General features: G+C 29.2%; 1 protein-coding gene across 1 annotated transcript; it reads right to left on the bottom strand.

The window, feature by feature from the left end:
- Positions 1 to 13,039: 13,039 nt before the first annotated feature.
- On the bottom strand, positions 13,040 to 14,412 carry LOC108774493 (high affinity copper uptake protein 1). The gene is made up of 5 exons (XM_018540622.1): positions 14,365 to 14,412; positions 14,140 to 14,273; positions 14,014 to 14,073; positions 13,738 to 13,947; positions 13,040 to 13,142 (listed from the first exon to the last, which is right to left on the bottom strand). The coding sequence occupies exons 1-4, from the start codon at positions 14,371 to 14,373 to the stop codon at positions 13,749 to 13,751; spliced, it is 402 nt and encodes a 133-aa protein (XP_018396124.1). The 5' UTR covers positions 14,374 to 14,412; the 3' UTR covers positions 13,040 to 13,142; positions 13,738 to 13,748.
- Positions 14,413 to 19,064: the final 4,652 nt, after the last annotated feature.

The following is a 19,064-nucleotide window of genomic DNA, read 5'->3' as shown; positions in this document are numbered from 1 at the left end:
TATTCACATTATTTCATTCAAATCATTCACATTATTTCATAACATAAAGTAACTCCGTTATAAATATTTACATGACGTGGAATTTATACTACAGAAATAAAAAAAAGAAGTGAAGAAAATTTCGCACGCAACTCTAACTTTATTAAGTTTTTAAAATTATATTATATGTTACTTTACATAGTTTGTGTTTATGATGATATCCATGAGTGTTCTTTAAAGTACTATATATTCTTTTATATCAATTATCTTGAATTATGTAGACCCTCGCAAGCCACTAATTACGATGTGTGTATGCATGTTAGAAAATTATTTATTAAGACATTTGTGTTATATTCTCACAGTTCTCGGCGAAACTTGCACGAATTTGGGAGAATGTTATAAAAGCTACAATTAAAACAGAGTAGTTTGCAGAAACGGAAAATGCTCATGCATTTGGGGTTATATAATACCAAACGATGTAGAACATCGGCAAAGTTCACAATTTTTTTTGAACGGTAAGTAACCTTGACTCGGTTAAGTGTCAGTTAATAGAAAAATTTTACTGCATTTAATTTCCGCCCATAAAGAAATGTACAATAACGAGAATCTTTCTCACGAGCGCATAAAAACTTTTATGTAGCAGAAATGTACTTGCAACATGACAAGTCGCACATTCGCACACCAAAACTATTCGAAAGCTATGTCGTAATTTTTGTGATCAGCATCGATATGCCTTCAACGACTTGGGCCAGAAATCTAGAATAGACGTTTTACACTGGTTCTATAAAAAGCGTGGAAAGCAGTGCTCTCAAATTACTATTTTTCGAACACACAATTTCAGAAATAAGTTTATTAGTCCATAAATTCTATTATCGCGTAAAAATCGATAACGGTAGAAATAGCTCTCACTTTCCAAGCAACGTTTGACTAATGAAAGCTATTTCTGTCATCTGCATTACCTCCTTCCGTTTTATCACTATTCGGGACAACTAGAATAACAAATTGATTAAATTATGCTTCTTTTCAGGTGGTATAACTAATGTCGTATTCAGGGGACTTTTTAATCATATTTTTTTATACTCTAGTAAATTATTTTAGATTTATAAAAATTTGTAATAAATAAATAAAAAAAAAAATTTAAGAAAAAGATACAAATATTATACAAAATTAAGTAAATTGCAATATTAATTATTACTTGTCAACCGCCATTTGTCTGAAAAATAGAACAAAAATTAACTTAATCTTTATACAATAAATAATTTTGCTTTATAGTGTCAAATAGTCCTATTGGAGCTGAAGGCAATTCTGTATTTACTGGAAAATTCTCTGAAAACTATCATATTGCATGTTTGCGTATTGCAAAATATGCATTTATGTGCATATAAAGTATGCATATAAATAAATAAAAACATTTTATATCAAAGTGAAAAGATTCTAAAAATTTTCATATGCATTTACTTGTAGATTAGTATTTTATACAGATGGAATCCTATAAAAAGAAAAGAATAGAAATAAATGTGGTTTTATTGCTTTCTGTGTCAGTATTGGGACCCAATTTGTCAGATTCTCACTTTGCTCTTATTTTACAAGAAAACTAATTTCTGCAAAATTGCAAACAGCATTATAAAGCAAACATTATTATGAAATAAATAGTATTATCCGATAGAAAACTTTTTCTCTCTAGTAGTATATAAATTCACACAAAAATTATATTAGAAAAAGCATCCGAGATTTAACTTGACCGTAAATGGCTTATTCTCATCAGTATTTAGTTTCTTTCTCTCTAGTTTGTATTTATATTTCTAAAATGTTATTTTAATTTAGTTTCTGTTCAAGACATATTGTCCAAATACCAAGTGGTATGACGGTATCAGTGATCTCCCTTTATAACGTGATTAGGTTTCTTATGCGTAATACAGGTAGACGAAAAATGAAACTATATGTATGTAGGCAGCGTGTGATTTAAATACCGCCATTTCCGGCGGTAAAGATTGATTAAAGAAATACTGCGTATTTAAGATTCCGCCAAACGCGTGATAAGGAGACCAACTAGCCGACACGCGAACCACATTGCGTCGACCGTACTCATTATGACGGTTTCTACTAAGCGATCAACGCTCGCTTAAAGTAAGCTTTCGATGACGTCGTCGATATATTTATGGAATTATGACGTCATAAAATAGAAAGAAGAGAGGTCAAGGTGTACTATTATTAGATATATGTACATCCTTTAGGGCCTTTAGGCGATCGACCAGTCGATCAGATAGAACTCTTATATGGTACTAAATTAGTAAACTCCGCCATTATTGAAAATGACTAATTTAGCGCAAGAGAAATTTTTATTAAATTTCTTCGTTAACGATTATCAATAATTAATCAATCAATTTAATAAATTGATAAAAAATTCAGGACACAAAAATAACAAAAAATTTAATAAGCATTTGTATTAGCTGACATTAGATATTTCTGAACCACAAACTCTTTTATTAATTTTCGTTAAAAACTGAGTTAGATATCTTCACACCTTTCTGTCTTTAGTTAATAATAAATGATTACTGACTTAAATTAAATTGATAGTAAAAAAACATAATTAGTTATTAGATTTAGTTTGTAACAGAAATTAGTAAAATACGAAAACATTTGTAACTCTTAGATCACTGAGATGAAAGAACAAATATTATATAATTAATTCATTAAAAATATTATATAAACTTTTTGTGTTTTTGTTTCCTAAATTTATTTTTGAAGTTAAGCTCACACATTAAAAAACCTGTTTATGATGCAAATAAAATGTTTTCCTTTTTAAAATTTATCGTTTAATAGACGAATAAAATTATCTCTTTAAAAACATATAAGAATAAGATAATGAATGTGATATATGTATAATGTTACTATTTTAAAAATCTAAAATTATTGAGACTATATTATCTGCGGAAATTCTATCAAAACTGGGAAAAATAACTTTAAATAATTTTTGAATGATGTCTGCAAGTTTAAAAGTTTTTTAAACTCTCTCTCTCTCTCTCTCTCTCCTCTTAAGATTGCCATCAAACAAGGTGTGCGCGTAATTTACTTAAGCATCAATCTCAATTTATGGATCCATCTACAGTTTGTCACCAAGCACTAAATCATCGGATAGTTTAGTATGAGTAGGACATACATATATGTAATTCACATCTCAGAACTTTTGTTCCTTACAAGTCATATTGTAGTTAATTCAATGCCTATTCAGTGCTGTATGTGATTATGGAACATTATGCATTTCACCAATGTACAGGGCTTGTTATATTGACAACATCAGATATTACATTCTTTTATCAAGGATCTTAAGATTGCTGGTAAAGGCCAAGTTTTCGTTACAGGCTGCTAATGGACGTAGTACTTTCGTCGCCTGGTTAGAAATCAGTTAAAGGAAATTGTGCTACGTAAAATATTCTAACTTGCCCTTTCCATAGAATGCTCTTTTTCAGTTCGTAAATGCTGTGATTAATAATACCGAAGGCTACTGCCATTATCAAAAAGGAAAAGAATATTATTTCATACAGTGTAATGCATGCATCGTTGACATTACAATTTGAATAGCATTCTGCGAACAACCTCGTGATCTTTCATACCCTTCCACACTTGTGCGCAATCTCCGTTAATATGACCTGAGCGAAATTACCACCTATACTATATAACACAGATACGAAATCAGATTAAGGAAAATTATTTCTAACGATCGCAGGAACGAGCTACTGATTTTATTACAATATTTGTTTGACGACTAACTCTGCTTAGATAGATTATTATTTATTTAATTGGTTGCTACAATAATATAACTTTTTATTCTTTGTAGATATAACGTTTTTTTATATCTAATTTAATTTATATATATATATTGATTAAAAATAAGTACTTTAACTTTAAAAATTATTTTAAATATTATTTCTTATCCTAATTTTATTTACATAATATATACAATGAAAAGCCTTTGGAAGCTATCATCTAAGCGACAATAATAATTGGCTATTATTATGTTCTTCTAAGCAAGAATGTCATGTACAAAATTGAATTATAGAATACGGATTTCAAATGACAGAACATTACAGCTGTTAATTTATCCCAAAAGTAATACAAGAGTATACCTCCATACGTTAGGAACTAGGAATATAGAAATTTGATCAGTTATGTTCTATTTAATTCTAATTAATTATTTTTCATAGAGTTTAATTTAATTAATCATTACTTTAATATTACATCGTTAAATTTTAATATATGTCTTTCAACATATTATTAAGATCCAATAAGATACTATAAGCATCAGATTGTTAGATTACTTGTCAATTTAACTAAGTGATATTACTACGGTAGTGAATATGTATGCGTCAATGCTAAAAATCTATCAGCGTCGTGGGGGGGGGGACTACATACGCAGTAATTAAAATTCACACAATTATAATAAGCACTGTGATCCAGCTTTGACCGTTAATGGCTTCCTTCTTCTAGTTTGTTTATTGCTTATCAATTGTACGGTCATAAAATAAGATTTAATATTTGTTCTAATTAATTAAATTAAAAATAAATATTATTATGATAAAATAAAAATTGTTAAATTAAAATTAATTAAAATTTTTAAATCAATTTTTAAATACTGATAAAGATTATAAACAGTATTCAACTTTATCAGAATTTCAAACCAAATAAGTTCTAAGAAACGTTTTTACTATTAACATATATTAGATTTGTATATCTATCATATATTTTGTTAAATAAAATTTTCTTAACTTTTACATGTCTTAAATGTCTTAATGCTTTCCTTATGATAACACAAACCTTATGATAATCTTATGATAACAAAACCTTATGATAATTGCTATATAATAGAAATATACACGTGTTACATGGCATATTGTATTATATGGTAATTATATATATTTGATGTGTTTGTTGAGAATCAGATAAAATTTAAAATTTATCTGTTACATGTAGCATTAGAAGCATGTTTTACAAGTGAATATATTGTAGACACAAACAGGAAAGTTCAAAGATATAAACTTCTAGGCTTTGTATTCAATAGTTTTATCGCATAGATATGTACATCTATCACAAGAAATTGAGCCACTTATAAATCTTCAAATAAGGTGATTTGATATCGGATATGGTATACAAATGCTTCTCTCTATCAGCCAAAACGTTCTCTCGTTTAACCGTTATTCGCGCACCGAAGTTAACGAAGGGATGCGAAAGGTCACACGCCAACCAGATGGACAGCCGATAGAGGCTCGACCTGGCTTCTTTCTTTATAAAATGGGTCAGAACTCACTCACGCTGATAGGAAGTGACGCTACTACAAAGATCGTAGGCACGGAATTTTCAAGTTTCACCACGCAGTTAAGTTCTTGAATTTTCTAGCATTTTTTCTGTGCCTTTGTACTGATTTTGCACTCGGAAATCATATAACAATCTAATGTTGCAGATAATTAAGCATAGAATAATTTAACAAAAGAATAATTTAAGTAAAATTGTAAAGTATATTGTTAATATTAATTCTTTATAATAGCGCAACATAAAGTGGATGATATTTCTTCAGATTCTTCAAACTTGAAGTTATCAGTTTTTATTGTAGATTATTTTCCGCAATATTGATTGAGTTTTTTGTGCATTGTATAACATAAGCAATTATTTTATCAAAATAATAATCATATATTTGGATATTATTTAAAATAGCTATGATAATCAATAATTTTATTTGTTCGAGAGAAAATTTTTAAATGATATTTAAAAAATGTATTTATCTTCAATAAGAGATTTGAATAGGATATTCTCAATATGTATAATATATGACATATATGTATTTAAATAAAAATCGAATTACAATTTATTCATGAAATAATTATGATATTTCTCCTGCACGGACTTCTAGAAAACATTTAAGAGGCGTAGCCAAGCATTACAATCTCTACAATCAATGCAGAGTTTTGATATTATCTATAAATTACAAAAAAATCGTAGCGCGAAGTTGTGTCGCAGAGGTCACGATTCGATTTAATAAGTTCGCGTTTCTTGCGCTGCAAAATGTTCTTGCCCATGCATAAGCGTCGCCGGGGGACTAATGCAGGAAGAAAATTACGGACGGTCTAAGATCTGATACTGCGGCCCATTGCACCACGTAATTCCCTACATAACTTTCCAAGCCGGCTTGCACAGGCTTGCGCCGATCTAGGACGCCGTAGAAAGTTTCGTGTCTGATATCGCTTTGCACACCCGTGACGAAAATCGTCGTTGAGAAAGACGTCAGCGCGGAGGAATGCAATGAGCTGGTGCAAATTGCGGCCGCCATGCTGCAAGCACCCCAGGTGAGTATAAATCCTCGACTCTCGGTTCCGTGCTCACCCGCGTCTGAAAGAGGTAACGCGTTGTGGATTGTGTCGCAGCGATTTTCTTGCGACCCGCGTACATACCGGATCGCGTGTCCGACGTTACCCGCCCTTATGTGTCATGCGTTATATGGTGCTAACGGAGGCCAAGGTCACGCGGCCGACCAGACGCGCGAGAGTACGCAACGATCCATCAAGCGAGAAAATCAGTTTTGATCGAATTTCTCAAGCCGGCCAGACATTTATTGCAGAAGTCATTAGATTAATAATTTCAAGAAATTAGATCTTTGTTGCGAAATGTTTCTATACACGATGTATAAAAAAAATATAAATTAATTTTCTCTTATAGAGTATATATATATAGATATATATACTGTATGTATATATACCATAAATACACTTGATATAATATAATTAAGAAAATAGTTTGTTCCAATATTTTTATGCATTGCGATTGCATCTGTCATATCAAACTTTTTACTAAAAATTTAATTTCATTCGAGCCATGATACAATCTCTCTTACACCAAACTTTTTTACTAAAAATTTAATTTATAAGCTTATAATATTGTTCGAGAAAAAGGTAAAATTAGAAATAAAATTGATTTCATAAAAAAGTAACTTTTACGAACTGCATGATTCTTATTATTATATTTACTAATGTAGACAATTTTGTAACTTAATTAGAGCTTACAAATATGCTAATAACATATTATGAATGACGAAAAGTGAACATTGTGGAAGGAACGGTTACGTTTAAGTGTTCGTTAAACTTGCGCACTTTTCTCATCAGATTTCAGCGGAGCTGCCGCAAAATGTGACGCTCGATCGTATCTGCAGAATAAGTGTTTTTTAACGCGCATGCCTAACAGACATCCCAGATTTCTACATATATGATATATATGGTCGCAGCGCATTTTATTCTTACGTTTCATAAAATGACGTTCACTGCCAGCAATTGCTATTTAAATGAATTTTGTATACCGAGCACGCAGCGTTCCTTTGAATTTATTAGCATCTATTTATGACGAAAAAATTTATACATAACAAAAGATACATGAGAAAGAAGTAAGTTATCGCGCGTCATTTGCGAATTTGGCCAAGTTATCTTTTTGCGATGACCTCATTATAAGCATCCGCTTGATTAAATATTTTTTATCTCCTTCGCATGAAGCAAGTGATTATTATTATATAAATATAATATTCAACGTTTCAATGTTTAAATATCAATGCAATAAAAAAGTCACGTAGAGCTGACTGTCGTACGTTTCCACGGCTGACATAAATATGCGCATTTATTATCATTACACAATTTAAAATTCGCGAAGTTTTATCGACACGTGTACGTATCTATACATTTTATTTCATGAAAACGTGCGAGAAAGAAACTTGTATTGCCATCTACCAAAGAAATCGCCAACTTACTCTTTCAGTGATTTAGTCATATCAATATAGCTTTCAGTAACATTATACAAAATTATTCAACATATTTTATTTAATGCTATTATAGCCACTTATAAACTGCATTCATTTATAAAATTTATTTTTATTATGAGTCAAACAAAAAAGATTATAACTGAATATTAAAATTTTTTATCAATATATAAAAGACATAAATACTTTCTTTATTACTGTGACAAAAATAATTATGCATTTGAAACAAAGTTTAATGAATGTTATATCATACAAATTCTATCTGATATATTATTTTGATATTTTTTTAATATTAATTTTACACTATTTATTTATGCTGAATTAATATTCCACTAAGTACCTTCTGTACTTCCGATCTGTACTTCCGATATCATTTTAGTATTCAACACGTACCACGTGGAGAATCCAACTTGGACATGGGCCAGAAATTTTCCATCTCAAAACTCAAAAACACACACGTCTCTTAAAAGCAATGCAATTACCAGTTGCTGATATCCAAGCAGATCTGTCTGGAAATTTGTAGAAAGTAACGAATTGCGCGAAAGTTCGCCCCGATGGAAAACAAAATTTTCCTCTCTTCTGCCTCTTCAATATTTTACCGCTGAATTTATCATCTATTTTATATATGATCGGGTTATTTAAATGTTTATGGTTTAAAATTTTTATTGTTATTTCAGAAAGCATTGAGAAAATACATGTAAAATAAAAAATCATGTACTTTCAAGTTCTAATTTTTAATTTTTAATTCTTGACTATAATTTATTGATAAATATATATGGGCTACATATGGGAAATTAAAAATATGACACGCACACACACGCAAAAATTAAGCTTGATTTAGACATTAGAGTTATCAATATAGTTATCAATAGTTCCAGCTATAGATACTCGCCACTAGATGGACGGAACGATTTTGACAGAGCGTTTTCCAGTAGTATAGTTCAGTGGTTCTTCTAGCAATATATACATATAATATATATATGTATATAAGTATTTTTTATTTATTTGTCGGTACTATACAATTTAATATTGTTTATTTGTACTTTAAAAATACAATTGTAGAATAATATAAGTGTTTGTAATAAAAATATTAAATATTAAAACATGTTGCATTATAAGTTACATTATAATGCATTATAAGTTACAAGTATATACAAATTGTATTTTTTTTTCCGTAGGACAATATTGTATTGTAAAACAACATCCACATAAGAAATTACACATATTTGCCATATTTTAATGCAACGTATTTTCGTCTGGGTATTTATCTGAAACAGCCGGGTGCAAGCATTTTATGCATCTACCATGTATTAACCAAAGGTAGCTTCAGCTAAAGAGCGAATCAGGACCGAAGGGCGCGATCCGTTCGAGGGGTTGATGCGTAAAGGAGGAATATACGGCTTACCAGCTAGCGACGCTAGTATCGATCAGCCGCACACGCGTGTGATTCAGCGGTGCGGCGTCTGGGTATTCGACGACGATTCCTCCATGATTATCTATCCAGTCTATATTTCCAATCTATATTTAGAAAAGGACTCAACCCCATAAAGAATATTTTGCTTGCAAATATATATTATGTCTTTTAAAAAATTTGAAATAGTCTAAAAATATATTTATATAAATAAAACAAAAAAAAATTTGGAAAACAAACCGTTTATAATTACTTTAATCAAAGTTTCTGTTGTAGAATAGCATTGTATCGAATATATAATATTTATAAGAGTGCACAAATTATTATCCTTTTCCAAAAATATTGCGTAGTATGTAACATATATTTAAAGATAAACAGGAAGTATGACGCATTTTTTATCGAATAAACTTATCTGTATTAAAAAAGAGATATGACAAATTTATTTCATTGAGGTTTTTCTTAATAAGTTTTATCAGAAAATATCTCAAGGTTGCTGTATTAAGTTAATCAATTTAAAATTACATTTAATATATTTAATTTAAAAAATGTATATTTCAAATTTAAATTGTGCAAATTTGAAAACTGTAAACTTTTATTCACGTTTTTTCTTGATTTTTAAATTAAACACATGATCTTATTTAACATTAAAGACAAAATTGTTTTATGTATATCATTATCCAGCAGTGATGTCAACCAGTCCTTTCATTTATTTATAATAAATCGTTAATTTATTTCTTCATTATCTTAATCAACAGTTAATCACTTTGTGAATATATCGAAAAATTGCATTACTATTAAAACAATCTGTGAAATATTTCATTTATTCTTGTATATTCCTATTTATTCATTCTTGTAAAAATTTATAATAAACGTACACATGTATACAAATTATATCAAAAATATGTTCTATTCTAATTTTTATTAGATAAGTAGAGTTTAGGTATCAATGTAAGTTTAGGTATTGATGCAAACGAGTAATATTGGCTGAGAGAGAGAGAGAGAGAGAGAGAGAGAGAGAAACGTTAATTTGACGGACAAAATATGTCCTTCATACTCCTCATTGTCAGTAAGAAATAATTTTATTGGTAAATGGCCGTCTATCATCCGTGACAGTTAGACATGTACGTGCGTTATTGAAAGATCATATGCGAATAATAGTCTACGTTCGCTATTGCACGTTTGAAAAATAAGAACGTATTGCAAACAAGCAGGAATGGAAATAGGCCAGACAGATGGAAACGACAGGATCATAAATTGTAATGAGGAAAGAAAAATACACCTAAGTTGCTGAGCTGCAATCTGCATAGATTATTGGGTTCAAAAGGTTTAACGCACCAAGACCGCCCAAGGCTACTGGTTACAGAAAAAGCGAATGTCGGAAAAGAGGAAAAAAGTGCGCCTCTAAACAAAAGGATATGCAACTTTTGAATATCCAGTGTAATTTTAAAAATAATAAAAGCGTGAGATTGTTCGCTGGAAGCGTTATGGATGCTTTTTTGGTTTGGCTATTTCAGTTATCATTTCATTTATGTAAAGCAACGAATGTCGCTCGATAAAGGAGATTAACGAGCAACGATCCTTGGTATATATTCAGAAACATCGTTCTTATATCATTCTGTCTGCTTCGAGACATTCAATTACAACGATGCTTTGTATAAATCGTACAGTGATGCATGTTCCGTGCATTTATTGCTAGACATGCTGTATACATTATAAATACTTTAAATCAGAATGCGTAAAGAAGGAAACTTAAAATGTAATATTTTTTAATATATATTATTAAAAAAACTAATGATATATATGAAATATATTAATAAAAAATTAAAAATGTAATTAATACATTTTAAAGTTAAATTATTCTAGATAATAATAAAATTTCCTTATATATTTTTTTTAGCATATCTCTCCCTTTAATAATATAATAATATTTTATATTTAATACATTTCAAATACATATCGAGAAATATAAGAACATTATTATTTCTTATCATTTACTCAAGTTAAGTATGATTGAAATATTATCTACAATTTATATATTAGATTGTCTTTTTATATTTAATTTTTAAAATGTCAATAGGAAGAAATAATATTTGAAAGAAGTGATAGTTGAAAAATGAACAAATGTTAACTAGACTTTATTAGCAATTTTGTACCTTTTTAAATCATTATTTGAAAAAACTAACATAAAAACTAACATAGAAAAATATAGAAAGAAATTTGAAATCTACGTAAATTGTTCATCCTAACATCATATTTTTTCCTGTCTCAAATACATTGTCATTTATTTCTGGTGTGATCATACACGCTTCAAATGGGTTGGGCATTTCTCTTGGAACTTGCAATTCCCAAATGTAATTTCTCGTGTTTTCAGGATATAAAAAGGACACTCTAAACGAATACGAGAAGTGTAGGTTTTTTCAAATAATGATTTAAGAAGGTAAAAAATTGCTAATAAAGTCTAATTAATATTTGTTCATTTTCCAACTATCACTTCTTTTAGATATTATTTCTTCCTATTTAAAAAATTTAATGTAATGTAAAAAGATAATATAATTAAAGATCGTTTCAATTTTTTTTGAAATTTTCTTTAAAAAGTCTCTGGTATGATATCATATTTTATTTTTGTTAAAACGACTACCATTCATAATGCACTGTATTATAACATAATTGCATATGCATATTTATATTTACACTTGTTATGCTATTTACGATTTTATCTGTCAATAATTTTGACGAGGCATTCTTTATTATTATAGCGAATGTTTTTAGTATTTAAAAAAATAGATAGAATTTCATTAGAAAAATTAACACATAACGCTCTGTTTTTTTTAAACTAAATAATGCTGTTTTCTTAATTTAAAAAAAAACATATAAAAATTTTTTTTAATTATACTTTGCTATACATCAATATATTTTAAAACTTTTAAGAATATGTTTCATGTTAAAAATACAATATACTAAAAAAACATAAATAGACATATTAAGAGACAATAAAAGTTTTATTTTTACTTTCCTACGATTGTAAATATTTAAAGAATATATATTTATATGCTCCCAATTCTACACATTTTATTATATTGTAAATTGTGTTTTACAAAAATTATTTTAAAAAATGTTTCTGTCATTATTTAAGATATAATTATTAATAAATTGTTAACTTCAACTATTTATTAAATCTTATTAAATGTCCAGTTCCATCTTGATACTTCTGTTAAGTTATCTAAACAGAGATAAAATCAATTAGATATAAAATCATTAAGAGATAAAATCAATATTAGTTTATCCTACTAAATAAGATATATTGTATTAGAAAGATGTATTCATCGATTATTTTTATTGTATAAGATTACAAAAAAAATCGATTAATAGTGGCAAATGTATATATAAGTAACTTGAGAACTTAAAGTTTAGAAAAATATTAATTCTATGACATGTTCATACTTCGTATCATTAGATAATTATTGTAAATATGTTTATTAAATAATAACAATATAATTTAAATACTTACATTTTTCCATTTTTCAATGACAATCATATTTTATTTTTCTATTCTCCATTCTTAGTTTCAATGATGATGATTATCATGATTATCATCTTCTTCCGGTTCTAGTTTGTAAATAGAAAAGAATGTTATGCACCAAATGCAAAAGAGCACAAATAGCAGCAACCATGATGTAGAATTGAATCTATTCCATCCGAAAATAATATGACGGACTGATAGAAATTGATTTTTATTGGATTTCGAGCAACAAATTGTTGCGTTACTCCGGTTATCGGGCATGATGTCAAACACTCTTAAGTTATTCGATGAATGACAAAATATTCAACGAGTATTCAGCGAATTGACTTACGTCTGTTTGTCTGATAAATGAAACACCAACATCAGTAATAAAATCAGTGAATGTGGCCTTTAATAAGTTAGATTAGATTAGATACTGCTTCTGGATAATCGTCAATTATCTGAGAATATAAAACGAAATGATTAAACTACAGGAATTAATAAGTAAAGAAATTAATTCGCAACTTGTTTGTATCTGAATATAAAAAAGTAATTTTTGATAAAGTTTGCTGTATGTAAGATTTATTTGATATGAGACGTGATATGATAATATTATACAATATTTCTTAAATAAATAAAAAATTAGATATACATACACTGAGAAGAATTACTTCTTCTTTTTATCTTATTGTTAGTTCAAGGCAAGCCTCGTAACAATAAAAAGAATTTATTAAATTTTAATAAATATTACTTTGAATATAGTCCTAGCGGAACATTTTTCTTTTACCTAGTAAACAATATTTAGATAAAGGTAAAATATTTAGATAAATGAAAAATAATTACATAAATCGAACTAATGATTTTTGTATCTAATAAATATAATTTTATATAATAAATATTTTATTTGGACTATTCAAAGAAATATTTATTGAAAATGCACAAATATAATAGAATTATATGTTATTAGCCTATTATTTTAATAGAATAAATAGTTATTAAAGCATCTTATATATGATTTAAAAATTATCAATTTTAATAATTTAAAAATGTATTTACGGAATACATTTTTAATGACAACAATCTGTATTGTCATTATTAGCTTTTGTCCATTGGAACAACCAGTATCCAAGAGCTGTTCCAGTTCCAATAGCAATGCAGAGCCAATAATTGTACGTCATAAAAATAAACATAAGGAAATAGCCAAGCACTATTTGAATCACATGCAGGAACGTTTGAAAGAAATGTACTCCGGAAAATAACAAGGCACTGTAATAATAAATAACGTCATAAAATTGTGAGCACTTTATGAAAACTAGTACTATTCACACATACTTTCTCGACTTCTTTTGCTGATTCTTCCTGAGAAATGTCGTGCTCACGAAAAGATACTCACTGAAATGTACGAGTATGTGATTTACGGCTAGCAAGTTTTTCGCGTTTTAATAAATATTTACTCACCGATAAGATTTTAATCCTTCATACAATGCAGTTAAAAGAATGACGCCAATTACGGAACCAATCATTCCTTGCACGTTATTTATACTCCATTTTTCAAATAGAATAGTTTCCGCGACACCGCCATGAAACGACATCTGTAAAAAGTATGCAACCATTGTAATTACACTAATTGTACTAATTAGGAATGCTACAGATGAGAATCTAAGGTACATCATCAGTACTTACTCCATGCATCTTGTCTTAAGATATTACTATCAGATACTTTCGTAAAAGACAACGCGCGCTTTATGATATCGTCGTGCGAATAAATTTTGGTCAGACCGTTATACAGCTGTCTCTCTATCAAAGATATCTTATCTCTTATACTTATTTATACTCGCGTAAGAAGTTTGAAGTTAGAATCAGGAAAACCTATTTAATAATGGATATTTTACCACTTTATTTATTTCTTTTAGAATTTGAAATAAATTACTTCAAATATATGTATATTATTATTAAATTTCAAAACAATTTATAAATTATTACTACATACATATATAAATAATTTATAATTATATATACAGGGTGTACGCAATTAAAACTTCGAGAGTGTAGACTGTATAGAGGCTCGATAAGAAAAACGTCTTGTAGAGATATGCTTGTTTTTGCTTAGATTTAGAGAAAATCACAAAAAAGACAAAACGTAGTTTTCGTTTTTGTACTTTTTTATTACTTATTCATGTTGTATTTATTTATTTGCTTAATGTAGATATTGTTTAACATATTGGTCTCTTGCAGAAATGCAAGCATACAGTCTGTCTAGTAAGAGCGTAGCAAGGCTTACCCACAGTCGAGTAAAGATATTATCTGAATTTTTGTTTTCGCCGATAGGTGACACCTTTGTGCTACATGAATTATAAGCAAAGTAAGCAGCTCCGATTCGATTTCTCAATTGTTCTCTTGAGTTGATTGACAATCTTTCTGCCTTAGAACCCTCTACACAAAGAAGTCCAGTGGTGTCAGATCAGTTGATCAGGAAGCCAAAACACTACTCCTTTACGTTCAAGAACAATGCAACTACGTTTTGTCATTTTTGCGATTTTCTCCAAAATGAGTAGTAAAAACGATTATATTTCTACAGAAAATTTTTTTCTTATCTTAGTTTATCGATCCTCTTACACACTCTCGAAGTTTTGACATTTAATTTCCTGACATCTGTGTAATTATAATAATAAAAAATAAAAATCTCTTGAGAAAAAGGAAGAAAGAAATAAAATTAAGTTATATTTTTTAAATTGTTCACAAATTATATTTCAATTTACAGAGATTGTTTCTGTAGCGCATATAAGGTTGTTTACTTTATAGAACGTCTAATAATAGCGCATTATATAACCAATATTATTGCTTTTTTTTACACAAAAGATAGATTGTAGCATCTCTCAGAAGAAATCGTAAAAGTTTCATATATCAGCAAAAGTCAAATATTTTTTTGCTGATATAAAATATTTTATATCAGCTATCCTGCATCTTGTGTCTTAAAATGTATACGATGTCACCAGCTGTGTACTATAGTTACTAGCTCAAAGAAAATAGATAAAAACGAAGATACTAAGTATCTGTGATTTGTGTTTCATTAAGCTCAAACAGCACTAAAGATATTTAATATATAAAATATAGTTAATAGTGTGCGACAGAAATATTGTATAAATTATCTTACGAAAAGACGCGAATCTAAAGATCTTAGAATAAGAGCCAAAAGTTATATGAAAATTACACATATTGGAACATTTTTTATATACCTTTAAATATCTTTAAAGATTGTTGAAGATATGCAATTTAAACTAATAAATAAAAGGATCAATTAATATAAAAATTAATAAAGCAAGATAAAGGATTACGAGTCAAGTAGTGCTTAGTTATCCCTTTATCTTGTTTTTTAATATGCAATTTAATTCTAGTAATAGTAAGTTTGAATTTAATTATAGATTCCTAACATTGCTATCAATACTTTTATAAAGTCCCATTTAAATTTTTGATTGAATTGCAATCGTATGCCAAATCTACATTAGTATCGCTCGTTTATTCTGCATATTAGTGCAGTATAATCGAAATCAACTTGCAAAAGGTTTGTCGCGACAATGATTAATATAATATCACAATCGTCAGCGAACCAAATTCTGGTTCACAATTGTGAAAGGGCCAAAGAGTCCTGGATGTTAAGTAAATCGATTTCTCTCGTTTCTCTCCCTCTTTCTCGCCAACTTTGTCCCCCATTCGGCATACGCCGCCACCACTACTACCCTTGCTGCCCGACGATCAACCAAGATGCCTAGCCTGCGTGAACGAGACGGGCGCAACCTGTAGCTGATCCTGACCGGCGCGCCTCCCTCCGGAAATTCAGCCACGCTCTCAATTCTCAAAGCGCTTCTACTCAGTGCCATTCTTACCGTGCGGCTGTTTGTATCGTCAGCCTTTTGCCGAGGAAAACCCCGGCCCGCTTTGCACGACCTGCGGATTGTCGTCGGCGAATACGGCAATGAGCGTTGGATGCAGGTATATCGTTGATGCAACGAGGGACAAATCGCGCACGGAGCGCCGCGACGCAACCCTTCGGGGTGACCATGAGCGCGATGCCGGCTTACCGAGCTGTCGGGGTGAACCTTTAGCTCTGACGATGCGACGATTGTAAGCTTAACGCATTATCCATGTGCATATTACGAATGGAGGTGCTAAAAATGTGCAGACGCTATCGAGAAAGAAGAGAACAGCTGTAACCACAAGTGAATGAAAACATTGTTGATAAAAGATGCACAATTAACGACTGTCTGTGATTAGCGACCGACGACAAAGGTTACTCTTTTAAGAAACGAATGCCGAATATATTACCGAGCGTTGAGTGTGATCAGAGAAATGTGAGTACTTCCATTTTCTGTAGTTTAAGTCCAATCTATGACATTTTATTACAATTTCATGTGATAAATATAAAATACGCAATGTTATGTACATTCAATAATTATATAGAGAAATAATTTATTAATAAAAATAAAACGTTATCGTAAACTCCAAAAATTGCTTGTATTGCTCCCTTATTCATATTAGATATCAGCATTCCGCTCATTAGCATTTCCATTCAACTGTATCTCTTGTTATATGGTCGAGTAGGGTTAATGTTCTGTCACAAGGTGTTCTTTATATACGCATGTCTTCAGTACATATATACACATGTATATGATTGTATATTTGTGTACGCGACATCTAATAAAATTGAAATAAAAATTTCAATTTTATTGGATGTTGCGTACGCAAAAATTGAAATTAAAATTCAATTTGGCATTCATTAATTTTTTTCAAACTATTTTATTTAAAAATATAATTAATTTTCTTTTATTTTTTTAAGTATTATGTAATAGTACAAGAAACGTAAAAATGTTTAATTTATTTAATCTAACGTTGCAGTAATTTTAGTTTAGATTTTCAGTTTTAAATTAAAAAATTAAAAGAGATGTACATATAAAAGTAATAGAAAAAAATCATCAATGAAACGTAATGCTTCGCTAAATGTATTTTTTTCTATGATAATTAATTTTTTTTATAATAAAGAAGTTATATAATATTAAACAATGCGTTATTCTAGATACAAAAATTTTTTATCAAACGATCGCGTGCAAGTCGAATAAAAGTTATTATTATTCTGTGCGAAAATATCGTTCCGAAAAGTCGACGTAAGTTGGAGTATAATTGCTTTGTATAAACCTTGAACAGTGATACGTATCTCCGTACATCTCCATTTATGATAATAATTGACAATTTCAAATACTTCATTTGCATACATATCCGCGCAAACAAACGTTATAATTTTATTTTAACAAGCGTTCTATGTTTTTTTATCATTATGCTATTAAATGCTAAGCATGTAAATATTTAATATAAATATTTAATGCTGTAGATTATGGAAACGATGTTATGTTTTGATATTTGTGCAAAGAAAAACACAGTCAATAAATGAACGAAAATTGTTCTAATACAATAAAAATTATACACAGCAAGATATATACATACAAACGTATACTATTATTTAATAGCGTTACGTGGAAAAAATTTCAGGTTACAAAGAAGCACTTTATAAAATGTTTTATTGTAAATATTGTTTTTATTATATACTTCTGGGTCTTTTATTACAAATAGATATACATTCTGAAAGTATTGATCCAACAGTAAAGCTTGACGAGAATAACTCTTACTACCCCTATTAATATCTTTTACGAACCACCACCTTATTACACATAAATGAAAAAATTATAATACATAATTTTTAATTATATATTGCAGATATAAATTGATTGGACGTCCAGCAATTTTGGCAAAGAAACACATATCGTCATATTTAAAGTTAATCAACGACATGGAATATAAAATAGAAGACTGATTAATTGCTGTTCATAATTTATAAAAGTACGTCTCGTCATGAACTTCTTTAACTTGTAATTATTCAGCCTCGCATTATACAAAGACACATATGTTCGATTCATAGAAAAAAGATAAAACCTTTGAATTAGAAGCAACGTTAGGAGTGTCTATCTCTACTTTGAATCAACACATCATATACGAAGAAAATAGTGACACGCTATTAATTTTTTATTAATTGATGTGCACTACCTCGAAATAAACAATTTGATCACAGATCACATTTATCAACCATTTTTATACAAAACCTTTTACTGCGATCAAATAAAACTGAATGTTTATGTGCAACATATCGTAATATCGGGACCAATGCGAATGCCGTCGACATAAAATATTCGTGTCTGCAACGTACGGATGTACTATGTCGGCGTAGAAACTTAACTGAAACTACCAAAAGAATAGCTCGATATAATTTTCGACATGAACATTACGTCCAGTATAGGAAAAGGGCGATCGATACTATCATGAGATGTCGTGAGAAT

Source organism: Cyphomyrmex costatus, unplaced genomic scaffold (genome assembly GCF_001594065.2).
Source record: "Cyphomyrmex costatus isolate MS0001 unplaced genomic scaffold, Ccosl1.0 scaffold255, whole genome shotgun sequence".
Classification (NCBI taxonomy): Eukaryota; Metazoa; Arthropoda; class Insecta; order Hymenoptera; family Formicidae; genus Cyphomyrmex; species Cyphomyrmex costatus.
This window is presented reverse-complemented; position numbering and strand designations above follow the sequence as displayed.